At 45.8% G+C, this 26012-nt stretch overlaps 1 protein-coding gene across 3 annotated transcripts; it reads right to left on the bottom strand.

Moving 5' to 3' along the window:
- Positions 1 to 920: 920 nt before the first annotated feature.
- Positions 921 to 25649, bottom strand: nfxl1 (nuclear transcription factor, X-box binding-like 1). 3 transcript variants are annotated; one of them, XM_080904562.1, is made up of 25 exons: positions 25589 to 25649; positions 24282 to 24459; positions 24011 to 24202; positions 23707 to 23816; positions 22678 to 22808; positions 22233 to 22277; positions 20184 to 20317; positions 19897 to 19982; positions 19746 to 19821; positions 19524 to 19621; positions 19178 to 19292; positions 18941 to 19065; positions 18725 to 18847; positions 16351 to 16441; positions 13825 to 13945; positions 13251 to 13407; positions 12482 to 12573; positions 9320 to 9341; positions 8703 to 8822; positions 7207 to 7361; positions 5209 to 5278; positions 3464 to 3568; positions 3141 to 3221; positions 3002 to 3055; positions 921 to 2838 (listed from the first exon to the last, which is right to left on the bottom strand). In XM_080904562.1, exons 2-25 carry the CDS (start codon positions 24439 to 24441, stop codon positions 2641 to 2643), a joined length of 2661 nt encoding a protein of 886 aa, XP_080760688.1. In that variant the 5' UTR covers positions 24442 to 24459; positions 25589 to 25649; the 3' UTR covers positions 921 to 2640. The 3 variants fall into 3 exon arrangements, with proteins under 3 accessions (XP_080760688.1, XP_080760687.1, XP_080760689.1); XM_080904561.1 differs by lacking the exon at positions 25589 to 25649 and adding an exon at positions 24924 to 25532; XM_080904563.1 differs by lacking the exon at positions 25589 to 25649 and adding an exon at positions 25241 to 25532.
- Between the last annotated feature and the right edge of the window lie 363 nt (positions 25650 to 26012).

Raw genomic sequence — 26012 nt, 5'->3', positions numbered from 1 at the left:
CCTGAAACTTTGTTTTAAAGGTCACACAAGGGGGATTACAAACGAGCAAGGAGGGGCTCACAGGAAGTCAGAACATTAACCAAAAAAAAGAAGGTGGTTGGTGTAAAGTGATGGACATAGTTTTTGTTTCTGAACTGAAGCCAGCACACAAGTGCATCAAACCTTCTGATTGGAGAACAGAAAGACTTGTGCTTATTGAACGCTGCTCCTTTACTCAGTGACCTGATTAAGTCTGAATGATTTCACAAGTTTATCGGTTGTGGTATTCAGCTCAAACTAAGTGAAACAGGAAGTTCAGAGAGAGTGTGCTCGTTGCACGACGCATCGTTGGCCTCACGACGTCCCTCTCTCACCACCTCCAACTTCCCAAGGCAGCTTGAGGCTTCATTAACCAATGAGTGACATCACAGCGTCCATCATTTATGTACAGTGTGTGTACAGAAGACATTTACATTTATTTTGATGCTGAAAAGTCATAATCCTAAAACTTGTAGGATGAAGATATACAGCAGTACTTATTGTACTCAAGACTCATATTTGTGATGTGACGAGATCATAATTTTTGATATCTTAACATTTGCATCGCTTTAATATTGCAGCTGAAGGTGGTTTTAATTACTCTGAGAAGCGTAATACAAACATAAATGGGTGTAACCACGGTGACGCAGCCCATTAGTTTGTTTTTCCTGTGATTTCACACCGTATGTGATGAGCGAGCGGTGGATCTGACTTTGAACAACAGAGTAGCCAAGAGGCATTTTCCTGTTGACTTCCTTATAACGGGAATGTTTTTGAAACAGCAGAACTGGCGTTCATACTTCAGCATTAGTTTGAAGAGTGGGCGTGGTCTGCCTAACAGAATTCTGAAGGTTACAAAAAAGCTCAATTAGGAAAATGAACACAGGGGTTTTTGTTTCATTTCGATTTATTTTTTAAGTCTTTAGGACAAAAGAATGAAAAATAAGAAAGAACATTTTTAAATCAAAATCAAAACAATTGAAACGTTTCAGCATGAATATTAGACAGTTGAGTTCCAGTATCTGATGGATTCCTCACAAAAATGACTCTAGATTTATTTCAGATTTTTCCAGTCAGAAACTTCCGGTTGTTCATTTTCTACTTTAAACTTACACAAACATAAAGATTACACATTAGGGAGAATAATGAAGGTACATTAATGAGGAAAAGGGAACCAAAGATATCAATTACTACAACTTAAGCGTCAAAATGTTCATCTCTTATTTTCATTTTGAACTTGAAACACATTAAAAAACAATTATGGAGAATATTAAAGGTTGATTAGAGGTTTACCAGGATGAAAACAGGAATCATTAGGCTGTGTTGTTGTTGCAGCATCAGTCTCTCTACTACAACCTCAGTTTTCACGTGTGCATGCTTTCTGTGCAGGCATGCACACACATCAGTGAAGACACCCAGCAGGACAGCAGGAGCTGGTCTGCAGGTGGGCACAAAGCAGCTTCTAGACACAGAAGCTAACGTATGCAGTTTCAATATCGCCCCACACTGATGTGTAGTGAGGCATGAGCTGACTTCATGGCCTGCCTGATCTAACACTGCTCCATGTCAGTGTGCATGAAACTGATGATGAAACTAGACCAACCCAGTGGTTCCCAAATCTTTATTTCTGTCCCAGTTAAACCTCCACCACGAAACAGACCCAGTCTCCAAAGGCTCCAACAGCATAAAGACAGCCTAGAGGTCCCACAGAGACCACGACCCACTAATGCAAACGTCAACCCTTTAAACAGGTGAGACATCATAAGAGCCAACAACCTTACAGTTGTGATGAAGGGGTAAAGACAGCATACTTTGAAAAACAAGAATATAATTTAAACCAGAAGAAAAAAGTAGAGGACCTATGATAGAGCCATGTGGAACTCCACAAACAATGTTTAGCCCCGCCCCCTTCTTCCACTGAAGGTTATTTTTACAGGTTTCAGGTTTTTGATACTCTCAATTACCTTGTTGGTTACTGCATTTCTGTACATGTGTTATGCTATAGAACCCAAAAATATATTTATATCAGATTGTAAACATGTTTATTTCTGTAATGTTAGACAAATAAACAAAGGACTGGCTCACTGGAACCTCATGGGACATTATTAAACTGCAGTGCTGCTTAGTTTGGGAACCACTGGATCAGGATCAGGCCAAATAATTTGACCTTTTTTCACATAATTGAGATATTTGGTAGGTAGCAGAGGGGAAAATCACATTCCCATAAGTTTTGATCAGCCTGAGTCAGTCATGCCTGTTACCATGGTCACTGTGTCACATCAGATTATTCCAGAGCCACAAAGTCTTACTTTATGTGATGGAGTGACAAACCACACGTAGCTCATCTCTCACAACAATTTAGTCAGAGTCACACTTAAAGCAGCTATTTTAACGTTTTTCTTCACTGCTTTCAGACTAAAAATCAATTAAACTTTTCACTGAATGAAAAAGGAGAAACTTCCTTTTGTTCTGAAACATGAGGCAGCGCTGTGTTCAAAGTTCTAACCATCCAACCTAACCTAAAGCCACTGCTGCTATGGTTAACACAAGGTTCGCAAGGGAAGAGTCGCAGCGAGCGTCTGAATGGCGGCAGGAAACAGAAGCTTGCACGCCGCCGTCTGCTCAGGCCGACTCCTGCAGGTAGTAGTAGGTGGCGGCAGACAGCAGCGCGCCGCCCAGCGGGACAAGGACAAAGGCGGCACACCTCCTCCACCACCTTGCCGCCTTTGAGCGCTCGTCGTCCACCTCCTCCCTTCTACCCCGCTTCTTGTTCCTCCGCCCTCCTCGCTGCTGCCGCTTCTCGAACGCCTCCAGCTCCTCCTGCACAATAACACAGTTTGAACAGACTCCGACCACATCAATTCAACATCCACCGTCATTAATCACTCGCAGTTATTAGCTTTACATGTTGAAATGAACGTTTGAAAGTCTGAACCTTCTCCAGAGCTAAAAGGTGGTGCAGGTGGAACAGCATGAAACTCACCTGAAGCTTCCTCTGCTCCTCCTCCTGAGCCGCTCTTTGCTCCGCCTCCTTCAGCTAAACACACAAACACACGCAGAGTGTCAGTGTTTGTGTGTCCAGGTGTGAACCACTCAGAGTCTGTACAGGTGTGTGTTTATACCTGGCTGACTTTCTTCTGCTGTTCTCTGCAGATGTCGTCACACTCAACAGCAAACTGAGGCGACAGCGAGCACAGCACCTCCTACACACACACGCACACACACACACACACACACACACGCACGCACACACACACACACACACACACACACACGCACACACACACAAAGCTAATGTCAGAGTCCTGCAGTGTGGAAATGGTTAGTAGAGATTCAACCCTTCTGATCCTGACAGATGTCCACAGTTACATTATCATCAACACTTACACTGCACAGGTATTCCTAATAAAGTGGCCACAGTGCGGAGTGCTACTTTTGGTTTTACCTTCTTGATTCTCTTGCAGGGACACCGGAGCTTCACCTTCTGCTGACACGTCTCCTCACACACACCTGGATGGCACACCTGCTTACAGCGATGGCCACAGCTCAGCTGCACGCACACACACGCACACACACACACAGATTAATTGTGGCTGCTGCTGTAGCGAGGCAGAGCAAACTTCAGCTCTGTCCAAGAGAAACATGAAGCAACCGTCGAACAGTGAAATGAAACACTGGCTCCGCCCCCACGGTCGCTTTGATCCTTTCACGGTGGAGGAAACGTCACCACCATCAGTCTTTAGCTCCGAGCAGCTGGACCGCAGCTTGTATCGGACTCTCAGCAATGTCACATAAACTAAAGGCTGAAACTCAAACAAGTTTTTTTGTGGTTTCTTTTTTGTTTTGAAATGATTGTGAAGAGTTTCAACATCTCCAGAGGAGACGAGCCGACTTCTGAATTTATTTCTTTTAACCCGGCGAAGTCCAAGCCAGCGTCTGACGTCTTTGATGCTTAGCAGCACAGAAAACACTGAAGCTTAAGAACCATCAGCTGGAGTTTGTTTTCATGAAAGCGTCACAGACGCCACCTCTGTGCCAGATACCTCAAGTGTCACCTGGACATTTGTAATGCTGACAGCAGCAGCAGCCACACAGTGACCAACAGTCTGACATGTGCTGGTAGCAATGCAGTGCACAGGGAGGAGCTCAGATCAGGTGATGAAAGTTGTACAGGATGAAGCTTAGATAATAAAATAATGAGGATGATAATTCCTCAGGGAGGCTCATCTCGCATGCTGCAGTCTTATTGGCCTTTACAGGCTCAAAGATGCCCCCCCCCCCCCCCACACACACACACACAGACACACACAGACAGAGAGGAAACACTCTTCATAGAGTTCCTAGAAGACCTGATGTGGAGGTAAACTCAAATCCCCATGCTTTAACTTCTGTACGATATGAAAAAAAGAAAAGTTCTCTTTTTCTTCTGTAATGATTTATGAAAACACACATCCACTGCTTCAGGACTTCACAGGGTTACACCGATCGACACGCTGAAATAAACACCTGAAGGGTCTTTAGACACTTTATGTTTCTTACTTCACGGGAACATTTTGGGATAAATCATTTTTCAGATCAGCCAACTGAACGGAGAGAAAATCGAACTGAGAGGCTGAAACCTGCAGAAGAAGAGAGTCTAAACACCACAGCGCTGCGGCCGCTCCATGTTTGTTATTCCTGCTGTGTGTGTGCGTGTGTGTGCGCGCGTGTGTGTGTGTCTTGGCTCTTCAGAGCTGAAGTTACAGCTGAATGAAAACAGTGTTCTGACAGAAGGACGCACACGAACCACCGCACTGCTCAAACATTTTACTTCAACTGTGCTTGTGCGTGTTTAAGTCGCAGAATGAAAACACTAAATCACTCCCAGGTGAAAGGAAAGCACGAGAGCGAGACTGTTGGTGTTCAGCTGGCGCCACATGGCTAAAGCGATCAGAGCGATGGCGCTGAGCGGACGGCGTTGTGTTACTTCTGCTGTGTCACTGACGATTATTGACGATTGATAGGAGGGGGGAGAAAAACAGGAGGCGGGAAGAAGAAGAAAAGAGGAAAGGAGCGTAGCAAGAATGGAAAGAGCTGGGACCTCCAGAGCAGTCACACTTCAATGGCACTCAAAGGCTGATAAACTAGTCCCATGATGCACTGGGGCCCTTAGGGAGGACACCACAGATGGAGTGGGGTCGGCGCTCATACCTCTTTGGGACACTGGTTGTTGCAGGAGCTCAGGGCCTCCTTGGTCTGCTCGTCGGCTGCGGTCAGCTTCCTGCAGAGAGCGATCGATCGGTCAGCAGTAACACTGTTAGTTCACACACGTTTTATTAGTGATGAGCTGCTGATCACCCGGAGCTCACAGCAGATAAGGAGCCTCTGTGTTTATGCTGCTGCACAGTGACACTGGCTGAGCGTCGGTACCTGCAGACGGGCTCTGACACACACCTGGAGCAGCGACGCTCTCAGGCTGCCCTCTTGAAAGCCTGCTCACTGACACAGCTTCACTGATCCAGGCCTCACCTGAGCAGCACTCACCTTTGACCTTCGTGTTTCAGACGTGTTAATGTGCAGGCCAGCGGGTCTCAAACACCTTGTCCACACACGTGTTTATATCAACAGAAAACAGCCTCACACACATCGCCGGGCCTTCTTTTCACAGCCTGAATTAGTTTGAAATTGAACCGACTGTTCAGAACGTCTTGTGAAGCTCGATGTCGCAGTTAAAAACATCCAGCTGGAACAAGCCTGGACTTGCCTCACGGCACGGTTTGGAAACCACAGCTGGAAGTGAGTTGGGCCCTACAGAAAACAACTTCACACTCGTTCTGTTGTTGTGTTTTGCCCCTCGGGGCCACCGAAGACTCGGGAGAAGTTCCAGATTAGTCGCCAAGTGTCTGAGTATGTGCCAGACTTTAAAAAGGACTTCAGTTTCCTCTTAAACAAACACGCCTCCACTCATACAGACATTATTTTACACATGAAGGTAGGCAAGAGTGCTTCAAATAAATCTTCTATTGACGAATAAGTCAGACCACAGAGTTACAGTCCTGTGCAGGTCTTAAACCACCCCACACTTTGTTGTCAGGTTTAAAGAAGCAATGAAAGGTCTTAAATAATCAGGCCACATCTGATCTTAATGAGCTTAGAGAACTGTAGCACTAGAGCACCTTCGGTGTACACCGGGTGTTTCATCTTTCCTCACTGTGTGTTTGCCACCTCTGTCCATTGAATTATTCATTTCTATTAATCTCCGGCTCTCTCCCTCAGCTTGCCTTCGTCCTCACACCTCTCACAGATGCCCCCCTCCCTGAGTCTGGCTCTGCTGGAGGTTTCATCCTGTTAAAGGCAGTTTTTCCTTCCCAGAAATGTTTCTTATTTGTTAAACCACTGATCTGTAAATCATTCCAGTGCTGCGGCTGCACATAACAGAAAACCTAACAAAGAACCAAATTTAAATGGCGTCTTTGTTCCCTAAAAAACAAACACACATCACTCGCTCTCATTCCTTTAGTTGAATCTATGAAAAATGCCAAAGATAAAACAGTTTTACGGACATCAAATGGGATTTTTGTACCAACAAGGTGATTCCCAAAGTGCTATTAGCTGAAAGCTTGGCATATCTCAGCATGCTGCACAGTGTGTCCTTAAAGAAGGAAACTGGACACGTGGAGGACAAAAGAAGAAGTGGCAGACCTAAAAAGCTATCTGCAGCAGCTGGACGGTGTCTGAGCGCGACACAGGGCCTGTCGCTTCCCCTGATCCAGCTCCACGTTTTAATAAATCACTGTCGCACATTTTCTAAGCAAAACAAAGAACGATGGGTGACGCGAGACTTGCTCTTACTCATCATTGCAGTCTGACAGCTGGCTCCCTCTCCATATAAAACACTGATATTACTTCTCTTTAAACGCATTAACATCGACCATCCTGTTAGTCTCAAGCATTTTTGTTCCTTCTGCTTCAAATTATGCAGCAAGAAGCTCCGCTTTGATTTAAAAAGAGGAAGTTAAGAGAAGAAAAAGCTTCTGATGAGTCTGCCACCTTTACACAGCAGTCGTGACTTTATCGTGCTTTGTTTTGTCATTTCAAACGAGGCCGTTCATGTTTCCAGTCATGCCATCACTCTGCCTTTGTTTACATCATGTAGTGAGTGACTGGTTTTGTTTATTCAGGTATGATAAATCATGTGTTTGTACTGACGTGCACTCCACGTAGAGCAGGCTGATCTTGCAGTGGCACCGCTGGCGGATCATCTGGCTGCAGGGGGGGCAGGCGCCTGGGTGACAGGGGCGGGGGCAGGAGTGAGGGCAGCCGGATGGGCGGGGCTTAGAGCAGCCCTCCTCACACACCTCGCACTGCAGAGAGATGAGATCAGGTGAAGCAACCAGTAGGATTACTGTGAGTAACAAACACCAGAACACTTCACAGTTTCTCACAGGTCGCGGAGTTCCACAGGGCTCTGTTACCGATCCTCTACCTTTTAATTACTAAAATATATACATGCTTGCAAAAGCACAAGGTGCCTCATATTTAACAACTGTACTCTATAAATTACCTGTTTAAATTTTAATTGGGCTTACAGATTGTATTATTAAGGCCTGGCTTCTGTAACTGACAGGTGGATGATGACATCAGCTATTTGGAGTCCCCGGACGTGACCACGGCGCATTGGAGCATTTTTAATGCACTTATCTGACCAATAACATGGCTGCTGTGTTTAACTTTACCAACAGGTGGTTCAAGACGTCTGAGCTCCAGTTTTGGTGAAATTTGAGGATTTATTTGAATATTAGAGCACCAGTTACCAGGTTTCTGTGCGATGGCAGAATCCAATGGGTAGTGTCATAGTGGCTGTTAGTGGAGACTCAAAATTAAACACAATATTTCCAGGATGTTTGTGATCATACTGGATGATGTTTTGTTGGTGACTGTAGCTTTACTAGTGCAAACAAAAACAAGGGGATTTTCAGCCTCTTCCAATAAGATACTGTTACTGATGAAGTCTAAGTGTGAATGTATTGAATGTATTGCTACAAGGTGCCGCCAGCAGCAGCATTACATCCTGTAGTCCAGGTCGTGTTCTCAGTAAAGTACAACATGAGTGTTTAACACTTTAACAACAGAGTAACTAAATCTTGTAATAAATTACATTTCAGTCCTGTTGACCTTCATCAGGGACTTGATTGCAATTCCTTGAATGTGTTAGTGGTAACCCAGACAGTGGGACTTACATTTAACTGTAAACATCACCACCGTCAGGCTGCAGCTCCAAGCAGCTCATACCAGACTCAGTGATTTTAACTGTAATGTAAAGGCCTGTTTAACTGCACTCCTTCACCTGCTACACCCGTCGCACAGTCAGGTGATCATAAACGTGTAGTTTGTCACATAAAACAAAACTATAATACATTTCCTGTTGGGAGGTCGTACTCTTGGGTCGCTGTGTATAACCAGCTGCTTACGGCCCTGCTTTTTCGTCACCAGTATCCAGTGTCATTTGAAATACAACTACAGCGCTCCACCAACGCTCGCTGGGTCAGTAGTTTCCTGCTTCACAGTCCAGTGGTGCTCAGTGGTGTGTTTGTTGTTTCCACCTTCAGCAGGACTTTTCTTAGATGTGTGCAAAGGATTCTGTTGGTGCCATCATTCATCATTTCATCAGATTTCATTGACAGACATCTAAACAAGGTCCTTACTGGATTGCTGTTAACCAGATGACACTCTCTGCTGCAGGAGTGGTTGCCGCAGGTCAGAGGTCGTCCGCAGGGTCGCTTGCAGGAGAAACGACCCTGACGATGACACGGCACCGGGCTGACCTGCCGAGCACAAACAGAGTTCAGCACAGACCCTCCATCATTAGATCTGATGACCTCGTCTGGAGGTGAACGAGCGCCTGTATACGAGTGTGTTGAATACCAAACGACTAAATGAGATGAAACGCAAGAGACTTAAAAGAGCGAGAGAGATACAGAGAAGGACAAAGCAGATGAATAGAAGGAGGAAGGAGTGAATGAGGAAGAGGAGGTCAGAAGGACAAACTAATAATAAACGGCGTTTGGAACGAGGGAACATGATGGAAAGGAAAACATTAAGGAGGGGAAGGACGGTGGGAAAGTAGCACAGATAAAAAGAGGAGTGCAGGGAGGAAGTAATAAATCTACAAAGACAGATACGTGGAGCCTTCGTGCTGGAAACCAGTGTCGATGACCAGAGAGGAAGAAGTGCTGAAAGCGTTAAGCCGCATCATCGTCACTACAGTTTAAAGAAACAGAAGAAGAGTGAAGATGGAGGCTGTGACCAGGCTGGCTCTTACCTCGTGTTCTCCAAAACAGGCCCTGAAAGACAAAAACAAAGACTCACTGCACCGCTCACCTCCACTCACTATTCACACGAGTGTCCTCGTTAGGCTTCAAATGTTTACTGCAACCACTCAAACTCAGCGTTCGCTCGTTTGCAGACGATCAGATACTCAAAGTCTGTGCAGTTTTATGAAATTCTTCCACAATTTGTAGATGCAGTTTATTTCCTCCGATCGGTGACGCTCTGCCTCTATAAGATGCTCTTCTCGTACCCACTCATGTCACTGACCTGCTGCAAAACAACCTGATCATCTCTAACATCTCCCTGCAGCTGATCGTCTCTAACATCTCAGCTGTTCTCTTTTGCTGGGACGACGTGTTGGTGCCAAATTCACTACAATATTTAGAATATTTTTCATTAGATTTAAATAATAATAATAATAAGAAGAAGAAAAGGTGTATCTGTTTAAACAAACAACTTGGATATGGTTTTACGATCACAGTATTCTGCTTTTTGTGAGTCCAGACTTCTCGTAAACATTTTTTAGCCGTTTGGGGCTTTTTCCTTTAACTTTGCTTTTTATTTTAACCTTAAACGTATCCACCCGTTGCAGGCATCCATTCACTTCCATTCAGCTGATTTATTTCCATATTTTCCAGTGGACGAAGAGATTGACAGTGACCTTAGAAAAGGTCAGAAGCTGGAGCAGCTGGAGGTCGAGGGATGATGAGAGACGTGATGGAGGAAAACAAAAATAAATAAAATCATTGACTTAATTAAATTGAGTTTGGCTTTTTATATACGTCATCTTATTTTGACTTCGTTACTGTTCAATTAGTATTTTAATGGCTGAATTGTTTTATTTGAATGTGCGCTGAAGTCAGAATGGACTTTACTGCATTTATTTTCTTTTATAATGTTTACAGAACATCACGGGGGGTTGGGTTGAAATGTGCTCGGCTGTTGGTTGATTATCTAACGCTTCCTGTTTTTCCGTCGGCGCAGATGAAGACAAAGTGTTGATACACGCTGCTTTGTTTGCAGAGTTGCTCCGATGCTGTTCTTTCCACATTTTAATGAACTTTTATCACATCTTTGCACATTATCCATCGACTTCCATGCATCTAATTCACCTCCATATCTACACTTGCCTCGTCAGTTTTACATCACAGTCCATCACTTCTCTCACATAAAGTCCCTTCGCTCCCATTCTTCCCATTTACTTCCATATTTTCCAGTTGGTCCACAGCATCACTTAGTTTATCTGATACTTTTTTCACACTGTAAAACAACATATCATCACCCATCAATTTAAAATCACCCACTTTCCAGCTGCTCATGCTTTTACTTTCACTTCAAACTTCATCTATTCCGTCCTTTCTTTTGCGAGCATCCTTGTTATTTGTATATTTCCCAGCTGCCTCAGCTTCTGCTCCGTTCATTAACTTTATTCCGGTTAGCAGCTCACATCCTGTCACTACTGTGAAAAACTCCATTTATTCCACTTAATTTCAAACATGTGTCTGTTTTGTTTTTACCGACTTCAATCACTTTTTTAAACGATCGTTTACTTTGGCTCATTACGCGCCGACCTCACGTCACCTCGGTCAGTTCGTGTAAACGCTGTGTGATGGTGAAAACAGCTTTTTCACTTCGCTTCTTTCAACTCAATCGACTCCCACCATTCACGGCCGCTTGGTCACATCACATGATCACTTTCTGGCACATTTTTAGAAAACGTGACTCTGTGCGACCCCCGGTTCATTTGTGTTCGCTTTGCCTCGACATGCCGACGGAGAGCCGCGGACGACCGGCTCCAGCAGAAGTTTGACTCAACATCGTGTGTGTGTGTGCGTGTGTCTGTGCGTGTGTGTAGGGGGGATACGGCGGTTCTCACACACCCACACAGATGGCTGATGTTGGTTGTTGACTGCGTCACTGAGCTGCAGGCAGCTGGCAGGCGGAGTGTTTTTTAATCTCAGGTCTAATGATTCGTGACGGGACCAAAGCACCTCAGTGTGTGTGTGGGTGTGATTTCTGTGTGTGTTTAGGGGTTCTGGGCACCACATGATGAAAACACTTTAATTATTTAAAAGGCCTCCAGCTCCTCGGTTAAGCGTGGTTCGGCGTCTGCAGGGAGCCCGGCGCGTTACATCATGTTTTACATATTCATTGAAATCTAATTTAAGGAAATGTGAAGCACTGTGCGCTCGCCCCGGTACAGAAACACTTTGATTTTCTGGTTCTGCACATGTTCAACGTTCTGAAAAGTAAACCGATCCACGTTTGCTTCTTTGGCGATGCTGATCAGAAACATGTGACCGCGCTTTCTTCACCGCTCTGCAGCAAATGTTTGCCTTTCATGGACGTACAGCTCAATCCTAAAAGGAAAAACACTTTTCTGAGACCAGGTTCACATGTTGGCGGGAAGCATGCACTATGAAGCAGGTTCACCGTATCCAGGACATCTTTCTGTTATCGGGGCTCTTTTACTGTGACATGACGCTGGTTGTCAATTACAAACTCCATTTAAAAGAGTTAGCATGTGTGAAATAGAGCGACGTGAATGAAGAGCTGTCGTTAAACAGACTGAAGCACCGGCCAGTAAAGTCCAGCAACCTCCAGCAACCAGTCATTCCAACTTTCATTCACAAGGAGATTGACGTCGGGAATATACGCTTTCCCCGAGCGACCGCTGGTTGTCATGGATGCCTGACAGGTCTCTAGGTCTGTGTGATGCTGCTTAGGATAACATAACCAGTTTAAACTTGTACGACATTAAGATGTTTTCAAACAGTCTGACGAACAGAAAAAACCAGGGTAAGATTCCTCCTAACCGTCTCTGACCAGCTACAATCTCAGAAATGGTGATGCTATTTTCCATAGATCTGATTGGTCAGTAGGTGCTGATGTCATACCTGTTAACCTCTTATCTAAAGTACGACCTAGACTGGAGCAGGATAGGTGTTAACTCAACAACCACTAATCCTGTTTTGCAGACTGCTCTGTGTTAGAGCTCACGTCTACCTGCTGCTGTGATTGAGAAGAAAGTGCGTGTGCGTGTGTGTGCGTGCGCGTGTGTGTGTGTGTGCGTGTGTGTGTGCGCGTGTGTGTGCGTGTGTGTGTGCGTGCGTGCGTGTGTGCGCGCGTGTGTGTGTGCGTGTGTGCGTCTTACGTCGGTAGGGGGACTTGGCATGGCGGGCAGGGCAGAGCCTTCTTGACAAACGCGGGCTCAGACGGCTGCTCCCACGGTCCAGCTAAGTGAACCTAAACCACACGGAGAAAAAACTTGTTGGTGGAGCAACACAAACACTTTGTCCTGTGTTTTCTCTCTGAGAGGAAACGGGACATTTTCTGCTTTATGGGGCTCGTGATGTTGATAAGATGTTTGACAACGGCGCTCGCAAACACACAGAAGTATGCGCTCGAGTCCACGGCATCCAGATCTGAATAAAAAGTACTTCAGCATCAGCTTTAAGCACCAAAACTCTGAGAACATCTGCAGATTATTAAAGACGCACTCAGATTTATGAATTATATTTCATACTAACCATCTAAACCACGATACACGTGCAGTGTCACACAAAGTGAAACTTCCTGCTAAATCTGACTGTATAAGAAACAGGAAATGGAAGTAATAAAGTATTTAGTTACTTTCCAGTAAAGCAGTCGTTGTTTTTTATTCGTTTAATTCACTTTATTCACTTTTAAAGCTCTGAAATGATTCTGGTGATTGATTCTATTTAACACAAAGAATCTGGAAAATAAAATAGTCTCAGCGCTTTCAGAGTAAAAGCATCTGAAGCCACAGCTGCTGCCTGCACCTCAGTGTTTGGTGGTTTTGTTGGAGGTCAGCAGGCTGTGCATCATTTTCCTCTCTTATCACACAGCCTGGGATCAGCACAGATCCCAGAGAAACAAGAGGACCTGAGGTGGTCCTTTACCTGCTGGGACTTGACCAGCACCACGTCGTGGCAGGGCTGCGGGCAGGTGTGGCTGCAGCTGGGCAGCGGCAGCAGGCAGGGCTGCTTGCAGGGGGGGCAGGTGCCGGGGTGGCAGCGGTGAGCCTCTCGGGTCGGGTGGTGGCAGGACGGAGGACACCTGAGGACAGCAGATGAAACTTTAGTGAGACCTTTCTGATTCCTGCTTTTCTTCTCTGCCCGTAGCCAAAGCCAACAGGAGCAGCTCATTACGGGTCAACGATCGGCCTCGTTACAGCAGAGCACGACGAATAAGGGAGTAAAAACAATTAAAACTCAGTTAAAGCATAACCGGCTGTGGCTCTCAGGCACGTTTTAATCAAAGCTCTCAGGAGACGTTGCATAACTGCAGAACTGTTATTTAAGACTGCAGGAAAACATAGGAGTGCTGCGCTTTTAACCTCCTCACTGCAGGTTTGCCCTCAGGATCTAAAGCACAGGTGTGTGTGTGTGTGTGTGTGTGTGTGTGTGTGTGTGTGTGTGTGTGTGTGTGCGCGTGTGTGCGTGTGTGTGTGTGTGCGTGTGTGTGTGTGGTTACCTGCAGGCCTCCTTGCAGCGAGGTGGTTTGGTGGTCCTCTCGCGGCCACAGGGGACGACAAGGACCGTCGAGCCGCACGTGCACCGGACCTCCACCGACTCTGGACACGGATAACAGCTGCCTGAGTCAGAGAGGGCGACATTAAAGGGCAAATGCACTCATTTTCAGATAAACCGGGGGGAACGTGATCATCAGTAACAGAGTTTATCATATCCTCCTATTAGAAATCCTCCACTGAGCTGAGCAGACCGCCCACCTGTAAGCCACACAGATATAAGCGAGGCTGCCATATCGCGGCATCGGCCCCTCTGGCCGTCACCAGTAGGCGGCAGGTGAAGTGTCTGAGCCGGGGCTCGTAGATATATATATCTTCTTCCACTCGATGATTACAGAAAGCATTCCCTCATCCGGTTTTGTCTAATATGTTTAGTAATATTACTACAAACACATTCATGACAAACACGAGTCTTTCCTGTTCAGCAATCAGATAAACTGCTGCTGCTCTGTGAGACGTTGGCAGGTCTGCCTGCACGGCGTCAGTCGACACTCACTGCTGTGAAGACTTCCATTAAAATAACACACCGAATGTTTGGCAACAGACAGGACTGAGTGGGAGACTCGTGTCTCACAGCTTGTGCAGATAAAGCCTGAACAGCAGATGCTTTTCCTTCTAAAGGAGAGACGTCCAAACCAGGAGCTCTGCTTATTTTAGACTGTGGGGCAGGAGAACATCTGTAGTGCCATCGATGGACAAAGTAATGTAGGCTGAACTTAAAGGGGACATCCTCTTGGGCTGCAGCTGGTGGTGCTAGTTTTGTTCTGCACTGGAAGCTCGAAGTTTGCTCGGGCTGATGTGAAGAGGTTAGAACAGGTTCATGAGCCGATCAGAGGCCGCAGAGTGGAACAAAGACAACCAGCTGCAGTCCGAGACTGAGTTCCTCTGCAGGATGAGAGACTCAACCAACCAGCTGAATCTGGTTACCTGTGTCTTCCTGGGAGAGCCCAGCCATCCTGCTGTCACCACGTGCAGCTGATGGATACAAACGCAGGTCAACCAGAGAAACCATCAGCCTGGAACAGACGCCAACCCCTCACTTCCCCTCTGCGCCTCTCTTGACTTTTTCAAGATCTCGACACACATGAAGATCTAAACTTGCAACTCCACCCAAACCACGAGCACCACTCAACCCTTTAGCAGCCAAGAACCTCGGAGGTGCATTCCAGCCGGTTTGACTTTGACGTAAACTACCCAAGTGCAGGTCAGAGGTCACTGCTTGATGACCTGTGCCCCTACCAAATGAAGGTCCCGAGAGCACCGAACAAAACCGGCTGTCCTGAAATATCCTGAAACCAGGGCAGCGTGGTGGAGTCCTGCAGTCCAGCAAGGAGGCAGCCGATTATGTCGGCCTGTTATTTACTTGTTGCAAAGAAATCAGCAATTAAAATCTCTGCAAACTTTAATCACTGACTGAAGAAAACATGTCCTCCCCTAACACCACAAACAGGATCCACATCTGTGGGAAACAACGTTCCCACTGAAGTGATGTTAAAAAGTAAACACAGGGTGGGGTGGTTTTATAGTTTCCATAGTTACACCAGTCACAATATCAAAGTTCACCTCTGCAGGTCAAAATATACCGAGTGAGGACGGACACACACACACACACACACACACACACACACACACACACACACACACACACACACACACACACACACACACACACCAGTGGCAGCTGTTATCTGCGTGGCAATGCGTTGGCAGTGCTGCAACCTTCTCCCTGCTCCCTCTTGAAAGGTCAGAGCAGCCAATCAGCACGCAATCACACCAATAAATTGACTTTAATCTATTCAGCCAATCCAGAGGCGGATGGATGAATAAATTATCTGTTATCGCCCAATCAGGGAACAATAGACGCAGGAAGCTGTCTGTTATTCAGACACAGACACACACAGAGCTGAATGTTTGGGAGAAAGTTGACCTGTTTCCTGCTGATCGTCATTAATTCCCTTTATCAAGGACTCGAGAGAGTGTGTGTTTTCTCCTGTGCTATCAGCTGGAAGAAATGTCAGCGCACACGCACACACACACACACTCATACACACACACACACACACACACACACACACACACACACACAGTCTCTTAAGTAGGCCAGAACTTCTCGGTTTGACCTCTCACCTTCATCCAGCTGTGAATCCTTCAACACTTCACAGCCTATCTGACAGACAGGAATGTGATGTGACGTGTGTGTTGAGAAGTTTCAGGTCCGTCCACGTCTGCTCAGAGACTCAAACTTTCTTTACTGCTGGCCCCTAAACGTGTTTGTTTCTGCTGTGACGTTTAACACAGGTAGTCTGACTGCTGGAGCCTCCGGTGGACACGAGAGGAGCTGCAGCTGTTATCACCTATGAACCTGAGCCTGTTACCAAACGAATGATCATCACTGATCCATTCATTCCAACTGATTTGAATGCCGCTGTGATTCTGCACGTAATCTATCTAAATGTAATCAGATTACTTACCTTGGTGACAGACTGAGGGACACTTGTGGTTCCGACAGCCCAGGGTTCGGCCGCAGCTTTGGTCGCAGGGGGGACAGTTACCGGGGCAACACTGAAACACAAAGCATCGTGGGAAACAGGTTTATCTCTGAGGCACTTCTTCTTCTACTTCTTTAATACAGGCGACCGCAGCTCGTCCTGCTCTGCTGTTTGGCGCCAAAATCATCAAACATGTGCAACAGACGTCATCGCGTCGTGTTATTTCACACAGCTACGAGTAACTCTGTTCACACAGGACTAACAGAGGTGGAGGGCGGATGCAGGCTCGTCTGGGTTTTGCACCCTAAAGGTCATCTCACGAGAGAAAGCGCCGGCCCCCGCCACCCTGCAGCCTCCGTCAGGTGATAAGGAGCTTTTATTATGGAAATGGAACTTCCTGTGATTTAATGTATCAAAGGTCGTATGAGCTCCGCCCCCAAATGTTCCAGATTAATAACAGTTATATTAATCAGCCGACTACTTTGTACTTGCTGTCTACACTCTGTTAGTCATGAAGCGTGTGGACTCAGTGTTTATTTGATCAGGTTAACGTCACGGCCGCTCCTCTGCAGGGAGCCGGGACTTTAAGAACCGGCCGTTTTGAGCTCTGCACATTGAAGAAGCTGCAGGTTTCTGACTGCCTCGGTGAGTTCAGATGTAACTGGGACTCCCACGTAGCTGGACTGGAGTTTGGCACAATCCATTTTTCCAGCTTTAAAATCCTGTAAATGTCACGTCTCCACTGAGAAAGAGATTTTCACGCTGACGTTATAAACGCTCTGCTGGGTCAGACGGAGTAGAGGGGTCTCAGGTGGCAGACACCAGCTGCTGCTAACCATCTTCCACAGCTTCATAAACATCTCTTACTTCTACGAACACGCTGTTGAACTACACAAAGAGCGACTGTGGGCTTTCAGAGCGGGGCTCACTGCTGAGAAGCAAACAGATGAAGTAGATTTATGAGATAAAACGAGGAGTTTGATGGGAAAATGAAAGCTAACGAGACCGTTTTATAAAAGAGCAGGTGCAATAACATTTACGGTGCCAGAATAAAAAGGGAAAATCTGCAGCTGTTTGGGCTTCATTAAGTATTTAAATGCTGTTGGTACCAAACAACAGGCTGAGCCACAGGATGAGACAGCGAACATTAAAATGACTGAAAGCGCCCATTTACATCTGAGCAGGTTGGCCCCACGGGTCTGACAGCGGGCGGATTATTAAACCTCATCATGTCACATGTCAGACGTGGCGTCAGACAACCTTTTCCTATCAGATTAAACTGATCCGATGCCATCAGGGTGACATTTACGCCACAAAAACGAGACATCGTTGCCGTCACGATCAAAGCGAGACACCGGGACGAAAGCGTGGGGTTCCCTCTGCGAGTGGGTCCTTCAATCACTGCTCAGACGTTTCATCAACCCTGCGTTGAGCTCGCCTTCGCTCTCTCCGAGACCTTTAATCCACCAGAGAAGAGGAAGGCGGAGGTATGAAGGGTCTTATGTGTGTCATTATGCAACCAGCCTCCCCGCAGCTGATGGAAAATCATTTATTTAACACCGAGAAGATAACAACTCCAGAGGCTCCAGATGTTTCACTGCAGGAACCATCAGAGGATTTGGTGGAACATTAATGTGATCACACTCAGAGTGGAACAAATCTGAGACACTACACACTGAGTGGGCGATCCACACACACACACACATCCTCTGGGTCTAACTGTTCCTGCCTGCTGCATCGCTTCCTCACTATTCTGATTCCCACCTGTGCAGACTCACAGTTTGTACCCTAGAGGCCATGTGTAGGAGTTTTACTGGTGACATGATGATTTCTTTGTGCAGCTCTGCTTGTTTTGTGGTATAAATCAAGTGTACCTGCTTTCTTTATAGCCGTGCTGTTTCACTGCTTCATAAAAACTCAAATTCGCTGAGTTCAGTTGATCTGGAGCCAAGATGAAAGCTCCAAGGCTCAGCTTCCCACATACGGATTAAATCCAGGACCACAAACCTTAAAGAAAGTTTTATTTTATCCTGGGAGTCGATCTAGTCGTGTGTGGGAACCTGCTGAAGGGTTTCTGTAGGTGAACCAGGAGGATTACTAACAGTGTGTACTGTGGCTGCAGCTCTCTGTCTCCCTCTGCTGGTTACTGTGCCGCTCTGCTCGCCTTCATTTGAATTGTTTCATCCACATTAATGACTAAAATAATCCTGATTATCTTTTTTTTTTTCAATAATCTAGAAGCCCAGACTTCACAAATGTGATGCTAACCAGTGAGAGCTGAAACAGGTGAAGCATCTCCTGCAGCCAGGTGTGAGTTCGTGCAGACTGATAGTTTCTAATGAGAACGTGGACTGACCTTCCTCCTGCACTGGTGTCTCTGACAGTTCCTGGTTTTGGGACACTTGGAGTCGCACAGGTATTCTTTATGACACGGCATCTGCTTCCTGTATCGGCCACACCTGCACTCCTTCTCCACCTCCTGCAGAGACACAGAGCGGGGCTCAGCGTGTGTGTGATCAGTGTGTGTGTGTGTGATCAGTGTGTGTGTGATCAGTGTGTGTGTGTCAGAGACCTGTCTGCAGGTTTCGCAGCTCCCTCGGTGACACCTCATTGAACAGGTGTGCTTCAAACATGCCAGACGGCGATCGCACGTGTCGCCGCATGGCTGCACTTCCTCTGTACACGGCAGAGACGACTCTACACACACACACACACACACACACACACACACACACACACACACACACACACACACTTAGAAAACAGTAGCATGGAGTGGAAACCTGTGTGTGTTTGCGTGAGCACTCACTGGTCTTTCCGCATGGACACGTCCTGCTGATGGAGCGAGGACATGGAGGACAGTCGCCATCGCAGCACACCTCCTCACAGGTGTGGTTCCCACAGGAGAGCGGAGCGCCGCACACCTGCGACAGACAGACAGGTGAGTGAGAGGAGGCGGGGCTTCCTGCTCTCAGAATAAAACTAAACACATCAGACGAACCACACCGTCTCCACAGCTTTAATGACTCATGTTACACTTTCTGACCCAGCGAGCAAAGACCACACAGAACATCTCGTCTGGAACATCTGCAGATTCTGGCAATAAACAATCACAAATCCAGCTGTGCGCTGCTGCTGACACACTGCAAACACACCTGCTGGCAGGTCCAGCGGGGGCTGGCGCAGGGCCTCTCTGCCTTCTCTCTGCCGCACACACACTTCTGAACACTGACTCTGGGACAGGGCGCGCACTCTGACACACACAGGAGAGGGGGGGGTTTCAGGCGGGCATTTTGGACAGCTCACTCGGGACTGTGTTGAGTCACAGTGAAGCTTCACACATGACTCCGTGTGTGTGTGAGAGACTGTGTGTGTACCTGTGTGACACGGCTGTGAACAGGTGTGCTGTTTGCAGAGCAACAACTTTCCACACGGCTGCTGACACGACCAGGCCTGCAGAGAGAACACACAGTGAGCATGTCACCAACACCCACAGCATGCTGTAAACCTGCAGACGGCGAGGCTCACCTTGTTGCTACAGCGACGGGGGAGGGGCTGTGCTTTGCCACACAGACAAGACACCGACACCATCTTTGGACATGGAGGGCAGGGGCCTGAAACACACAGCTTTAGGAACATTTCCACGCTCCCAGCTCAGAGCAGTTTGTGTGATGTGTCTACTGAGGATGCAAAACTGTAAACCTGCTCGTCCTCTGGGGACGAAGCCCAGTTTTTAAGGATTTCCAGGATAACTCCATTTATCCTTTCTGTGTGTGTGTGTGTGTGTGTGTGTGTGTGTGTGTGTGGTTGGTTACCGGGGTGACAGAGCAGCAGGCAGGTGTGTCCACAGGCAGGTTTGAGCTCCTTCTGACAGATGGAGCCGCACGAGTGAGGAACCAGCCACGGATCAGCTGGAGGATCCTGAAGCTTCCCACAGTAACACGTGTACCTGAACACACCACACAAAAGCTTTTAAACTCTGAAGTTTACAGCCAACATTTATTTTTTTAATTCAGCGCCTTCAACACACCGACCTGTACCATGTGATGTGTTTAAAACTTCCCACAGTCTGATTAGTGATTATTTACTGAGATAAAAGATTAAGGACAGAAAATCCTCAGCTGGGAAGAACCCAGTCAGCAGAGACACAAAGAGACACAGGTGAGACATGCTTAAACTTTTAAAGTGACTGAAACTAAACTGAAAACCTAAATTCAAAAGACAATAAAATGAATCCATGACAAATAATTACAAAAAAACTATATGTAATATAAATTAAGCATTTCTAACAGTAATACTGAGATTGAAGCACAAACAGCATGAAACTACAGTGTGGAGTGTGGCTCCCCCTGCTGGAGAGCAGCAGCACAGCCGCGTTGTGTGAAGCTGGACAGCGTTCACATGAGATACAACAAAGTGATGCACATTTGCTCTTTCTCTCCAACCTATGGGGCGATAAACACTGCAGCAGGTGGCAAGTTACAGACACTTCACTCGTCAGAGCTCACGTCCAAATAACCTCCCACAACTGGAGCTCAGACTCCTAAATGGCCCGTTGTTATAATTAACAACACATTACAAAAAGCTCCAAAAGGCACCAACAGCACGAACAACAGCAGCCACCTGTCAGTCAAAGAGGCCACGCCCCCAACAACAACAACTTCCAGCCTTAATATAGTTTAAACTGAAACAAGTGAACCAAAACATCTTTGTGTCAGAATGTCAACATGTTTATCTGTGCTGTAAAGCTGGAAATGTTAACATGGGCCTGAGTGAACAGAGTGTATTTCAGTGCTTCAGTGTTCAGCCATGGAATCTGTTAAACAGCTTACTGCTCTCTGTCTGCTTCAAGATGGATTTAACTCGGAACTTTGAAACTTTGATTAAACACAGGAAACAAAAAAAATCAATAAAATAAAAAAAAGAGCGATAAATAAATAAAATAAAAAAAATCAATAAAAAAAAAAGATTATAGTTATAAAATCGTTTCCAGAAAGAACTGAAAACTGAATGAAACAGAAGACTGTGGAAAGACAAACCGATACTGAGGATACAGGAACACTAAGCAGCATCACCTCACAATGATCGCATGAAAGTTCTGTAGGGATTTTGACATTAATAGATTCAACGACCGTGTAACACCTCCAGCAGGGACAAAGTGTTGAATGAACGTCAGATATTTGAAAGAGTCAAACCTTAAAACCAAAGAATTTAAAAGTCTGTGTTCATATTCTTGGAGCCTGTTAGGAGTCGGTGGGGCAAGCTCTCACTAATACTTTCAATAAAACAACATTTCACATTTATATTTAACACATTTGAGTCAAAATATCAAATATCTGTACTTTAGCCATATTTGCTTCAGCCTGTGGGGATGAAACATGAACTCAAGCACTCACTCTCCACAGGCTGACATGTTACAATATCCAACTTTACAGCCAGGAAAGCTGTTCATACCCCCTTTATAACAGCTGTACAGCCGAAACAACCTGCAGAAGCTTCACAGAGTGTTCGTGGAGTTCCACAGGGCTCTATTATTGGTCCTCTACTTTTTAAAAAACTCACCTCTTTAAATTGTATTAAGGCTTAAAGTTTGCATTATTATTGGTGTGTTTTCTTTTAATGACACAGGCAGCTATAGCTGTTAGGTAACTGGAGCCCATGATTTGAACCTTTGCACTGTGTTTGTGCTGTTTTAATGCAATTATCTGACCACATTATCGCTTAATGTTTGTTTTTAATGCTACTTGATTATGTTACTGTTAAAGTGAATTTGCAGAGTGGATTTAGCACTGAGCGTGGCCTGTGGTAACTCTAAAGGGCGGGTCGATAAAACTGGGCACACAGGATAAAGAAATCAAACGTACCTGTTGGGGGTGGCACTGGGTGGATACTCTGCACGGCACTTTGGACTGAGGGGAGACAATCAGACGCATTAACTGATGATTATTTCCTTACAACCGCCCAATCTCAAAGTGAGATTTTTTATTAACTAACAAATGAAACATTAGAAAACACGAGTCCATTATACAGACAAGTTTAGCTAGTAAACAGAAACCACAAAGAGGAAAACCAAAAAAACCCAACTATTTCCAACAATCAATTTTAAACACAAATGTAACACAGAACTTTTCTCTGGTTAGACAGCTTTATCAGTGTGATTTTACCAGCTTATCAGTAATTAGTTCCATTTAAAATGATGTAATTGTACTGAAGATTCACCCTCATGCCAAATAATATTTAACCCTCGCCCATGTTTATGGATTTATCACGTTGGGCTATAGTGGTAGTGGAAGGGCTTTTGTTCCTCACCAGGGCCACGGGTGCTGCTTCTGACCAAAGTCTTCATCGGTGACTGAGGAGACGAGGAAGACCGAGTCTTTGGCCCACTTCTGGATACAGGGCAGGTGGAAGAGGGAGAAACAGCTGGAGCAGCTCCACACCTGGATGCACACACCAGATATCAGAGTTCAGTCTAAAGTGGTCTCCCTCTCTGGTCCTTTTAATATTTATAAGACTTTAAAACAAACTGTGTAAAGAGCACATCACATTACAACCAGCCAATCACACAAATTCACAGGTTTGTAGAAATACTGGAAAAAGTCACTACAAGCTGAGACTCATGGGTAATGTAGTATTATCTACTAGTAGTGGTTGACTAGAGAAGGAAATAAGTGATGAAAGCAAACAGTCTCCAGGGTCAAAAATAGTTCACTAACTTTTACACAGAGGATGTCTGAGAAATTATCAAAGAAACATCTTGAAGTAACCAAAATGACCCCAGACACCTCTCAAAGATATTTACTTTTTCCAACTACTTACTTAAACCTTTTACATAAATACAATCAAAAAGTAAAAACTAAAGAGAAAAAGACAAGATGGAACAATTCTTTTTAAAAAGCACAAAAACCTGAGAACCACATGATTACAATGCTTCTGACTTTCTGTGAGATCTGCTTCTATGAATGTGACAAAAGGAGAAAATCGGCCTCAAGCTGTCGTTAAATGTTCTTCAGAAACCAGAGAGGTGACGTCAGATCAGTGAAGCTGAATCAACACACAGCAGGAGATTAGATAGAACTTTATTAATCCCTCGGGTGGGTTCCTCTGGGAAATTCGATTTCCAAAAAAGCACAGCACCGACAGAAGTTACAGAGTTACAGAATATTTTCTATATATATATATATACATATATATATACACACACACACACACACACACACACACACACACATAAATATAAATACAGAGACAATATAAATAAAATATACGAAGGGGATAAATAGAATAAATAGGAATAAAAATAAAAATAAAAGTGAGATCAAAGTGCACGTGTCTCACCGCCTGTGTCCTCTTCACCGAGGCGATGCAGATCAGACAGGTGAGCGCTCCGGACTGAAACAGGTCGCTGACGTACTGACCGGTCCTCTGCAGGCCAGTGGCATCCCCGCCTACACACACACACACACACACACACACACACACACACAGTGAGCGGGAATACCACAACATCTGCGCAGCTTCATACCAGGCTCACCTTACTGTCTTCAAACATCTGCACACCCGGTAAAAACACTGGTAAAACAATCAATTTAACCAGTTGATCTTCACAGTGGTGTTGCCACGGCAATGCCTGGCTGCTCACCTGTCTGGTCGGTGTAGGTGGTGAAGGCGGACGCCAGGATCTTCCCTCTCTTTCCTTCCTTGTGGTCTCCATCATCGATGCTGTTGTCGTCTTCATCATCAGAGGAGGAGCTGAAGTGGCTCTCGACCAATCGCTGAGCAGCAGCCTGGTTGGATTTCCTGATCTCCTCAAACTTGGATTGGACAGCCAAACCTGAGGACCACAGGGAAGAATTAATAAACTCACACCAGCCACACAGCCGACAGGGGTGGTTCATGGAGTGTTTCATCACCATGCGGAGGTTCAGGCGCAGAGCCCGTCTTCGTCCTGACTCCTCTTCCCGTAGCAGTGCCTGGCCTCTCTCTCTCCCTCTGCAGGGGTCGCGACCTTTCAACCTGAGCCTCCTGACTCCGGCCACGCCCGCGGCCCTGCTGTCGCCAGGCGGGCTCCATGGCAACTGCCTCTTGCCTCTACAGAGAGCAACATATGTGAGAAATGATTGAAAGAAGGATTCACAGTTTATCAGTTTACCCACAATGCACCTTCTGAGATTTTCTCAGTACTACAACTCAGCCTCCACCAGGATTTACTCTGAGGGTGCAAATACTGGATGGCTTCATCAAATCCTCAAAAGTTATTTTTTGGACACAAACAATGAGCTGGGGCTGAGGTGAGAACTTTTCACTGATCTGCCTGACTTTGTATGGATGCAGCAGCACAAGAGTTTCCTCTGTACCATCAAACACACACCAATACTCAAGGATACATCAACAAGCTTAGAAAACGAGTAGAAAATCCAATGAAAACACTGCAGCAGTAAAAACAGAAGTTCTGAGAGGTCTCTGGTGTAGACATAGAATGAGAGCATTGATATATGTACAATTTTCAACTATTACAGTACTTTTGGCCTTGCATGCATTTAACCAGGTATCACCTCTCTCAGGAACTTTAGGAGTTCAGCTTTGAGCCCGACGTCTGCAGATGTTGCCACTCATTCATGTTTATCTGTCTCTGCAGCAGCAGCGTGCCTTTGTTAGTGGATTTAATGCTGCAGAGGTGAATTAGCAGATTTTTGGCTGGACCCTGGTTTGCGCATTAGGGCACGTTTCCACGCAGCAGAGGGGTTTTATACGTGATTCAGAGCTGCCTCAGCCTCACCGGAGGCTCTGCGCAGCCTCAGCTTGCCCTCCTCAGGTGCTCACAGCTGCCTGACAGCTTTACCTGACACCTGGCTGGGTCTTTAGCGGTTACCTGACTACCCCAGCTGTCCCGCTGAGTCACAGCGACACGAAGCCGGACTGTGTCTCTCTCCGCCCGTGCACCTGACCGCTGCACCTGAGCACATACACCGCAACACGTTTACACCGCGCATGCTCACGTTAAAGGCCAAATTCACTTCAAAAGTGCTGCTAGCCGGCTAGCTGCAGCAACCCAACTGCCATTCAAACTCCAAGAAAAACCAGGCGGAAACAAGCGTCACTTCCGGTAAACAACATTCACCAAACTCTAATTATCCACACAAGCTTCCGGAATGTTAATATTTAACTCCAAAGACAATCAGAAAACCTCATTTAATGAGCAGTTATGAGCTAAACACACCTCAACACTCAGCACAGTGGAGCCAGGTGCCTGATTGTCATGCGTAGTGCAACGCGGTGCATGCCGGTTCTTGTAGTTCTCACAACCAAACGTCGTCTGTTTAGCGATTTATCCAGGAGTAAAACTACATATCCCACAACCTCACACACACGCACACGTGTACGCAAACGCACACACATACGTGTCACTGCACAGCTGCAACTTTAGTTACTTTTTGGTTGTTAATTTATTAACAATATAAAAAGCTCATTTAGGGCTAGGGTCTTAGATCAATAATACAAAAATGTGATCAACAAATCAAACTTTATCGATCCCGTGCTCCGCGGTAGTATTAACATTTCCTACAGCACATTTACCTACATTAGTTTCCATCTGAGCTCATCAACATTTCTATGTACTTTTAATCAACAATAATAATAATAAT

The sequence above is a fragment of the Rhamphochromis sp. 'chilingali' genome (assembly GCF_963969265.1).
Source record: "Rhamphochromis sp. 'chilingali' genome assembly, chromosome: 1".
NCBI lineage: Eukaryota > Metazoa > Chordata > Actinopteri > Cichliformes > Cichlidae > Rhamphochromis > Rhamphochromis sp. 'chilingali'.
The sequence above is the reverse complement of the archived record's forward strand: the minus strand, read 5'-3'. Positions and strand labels throughout refer to the sequence as shown.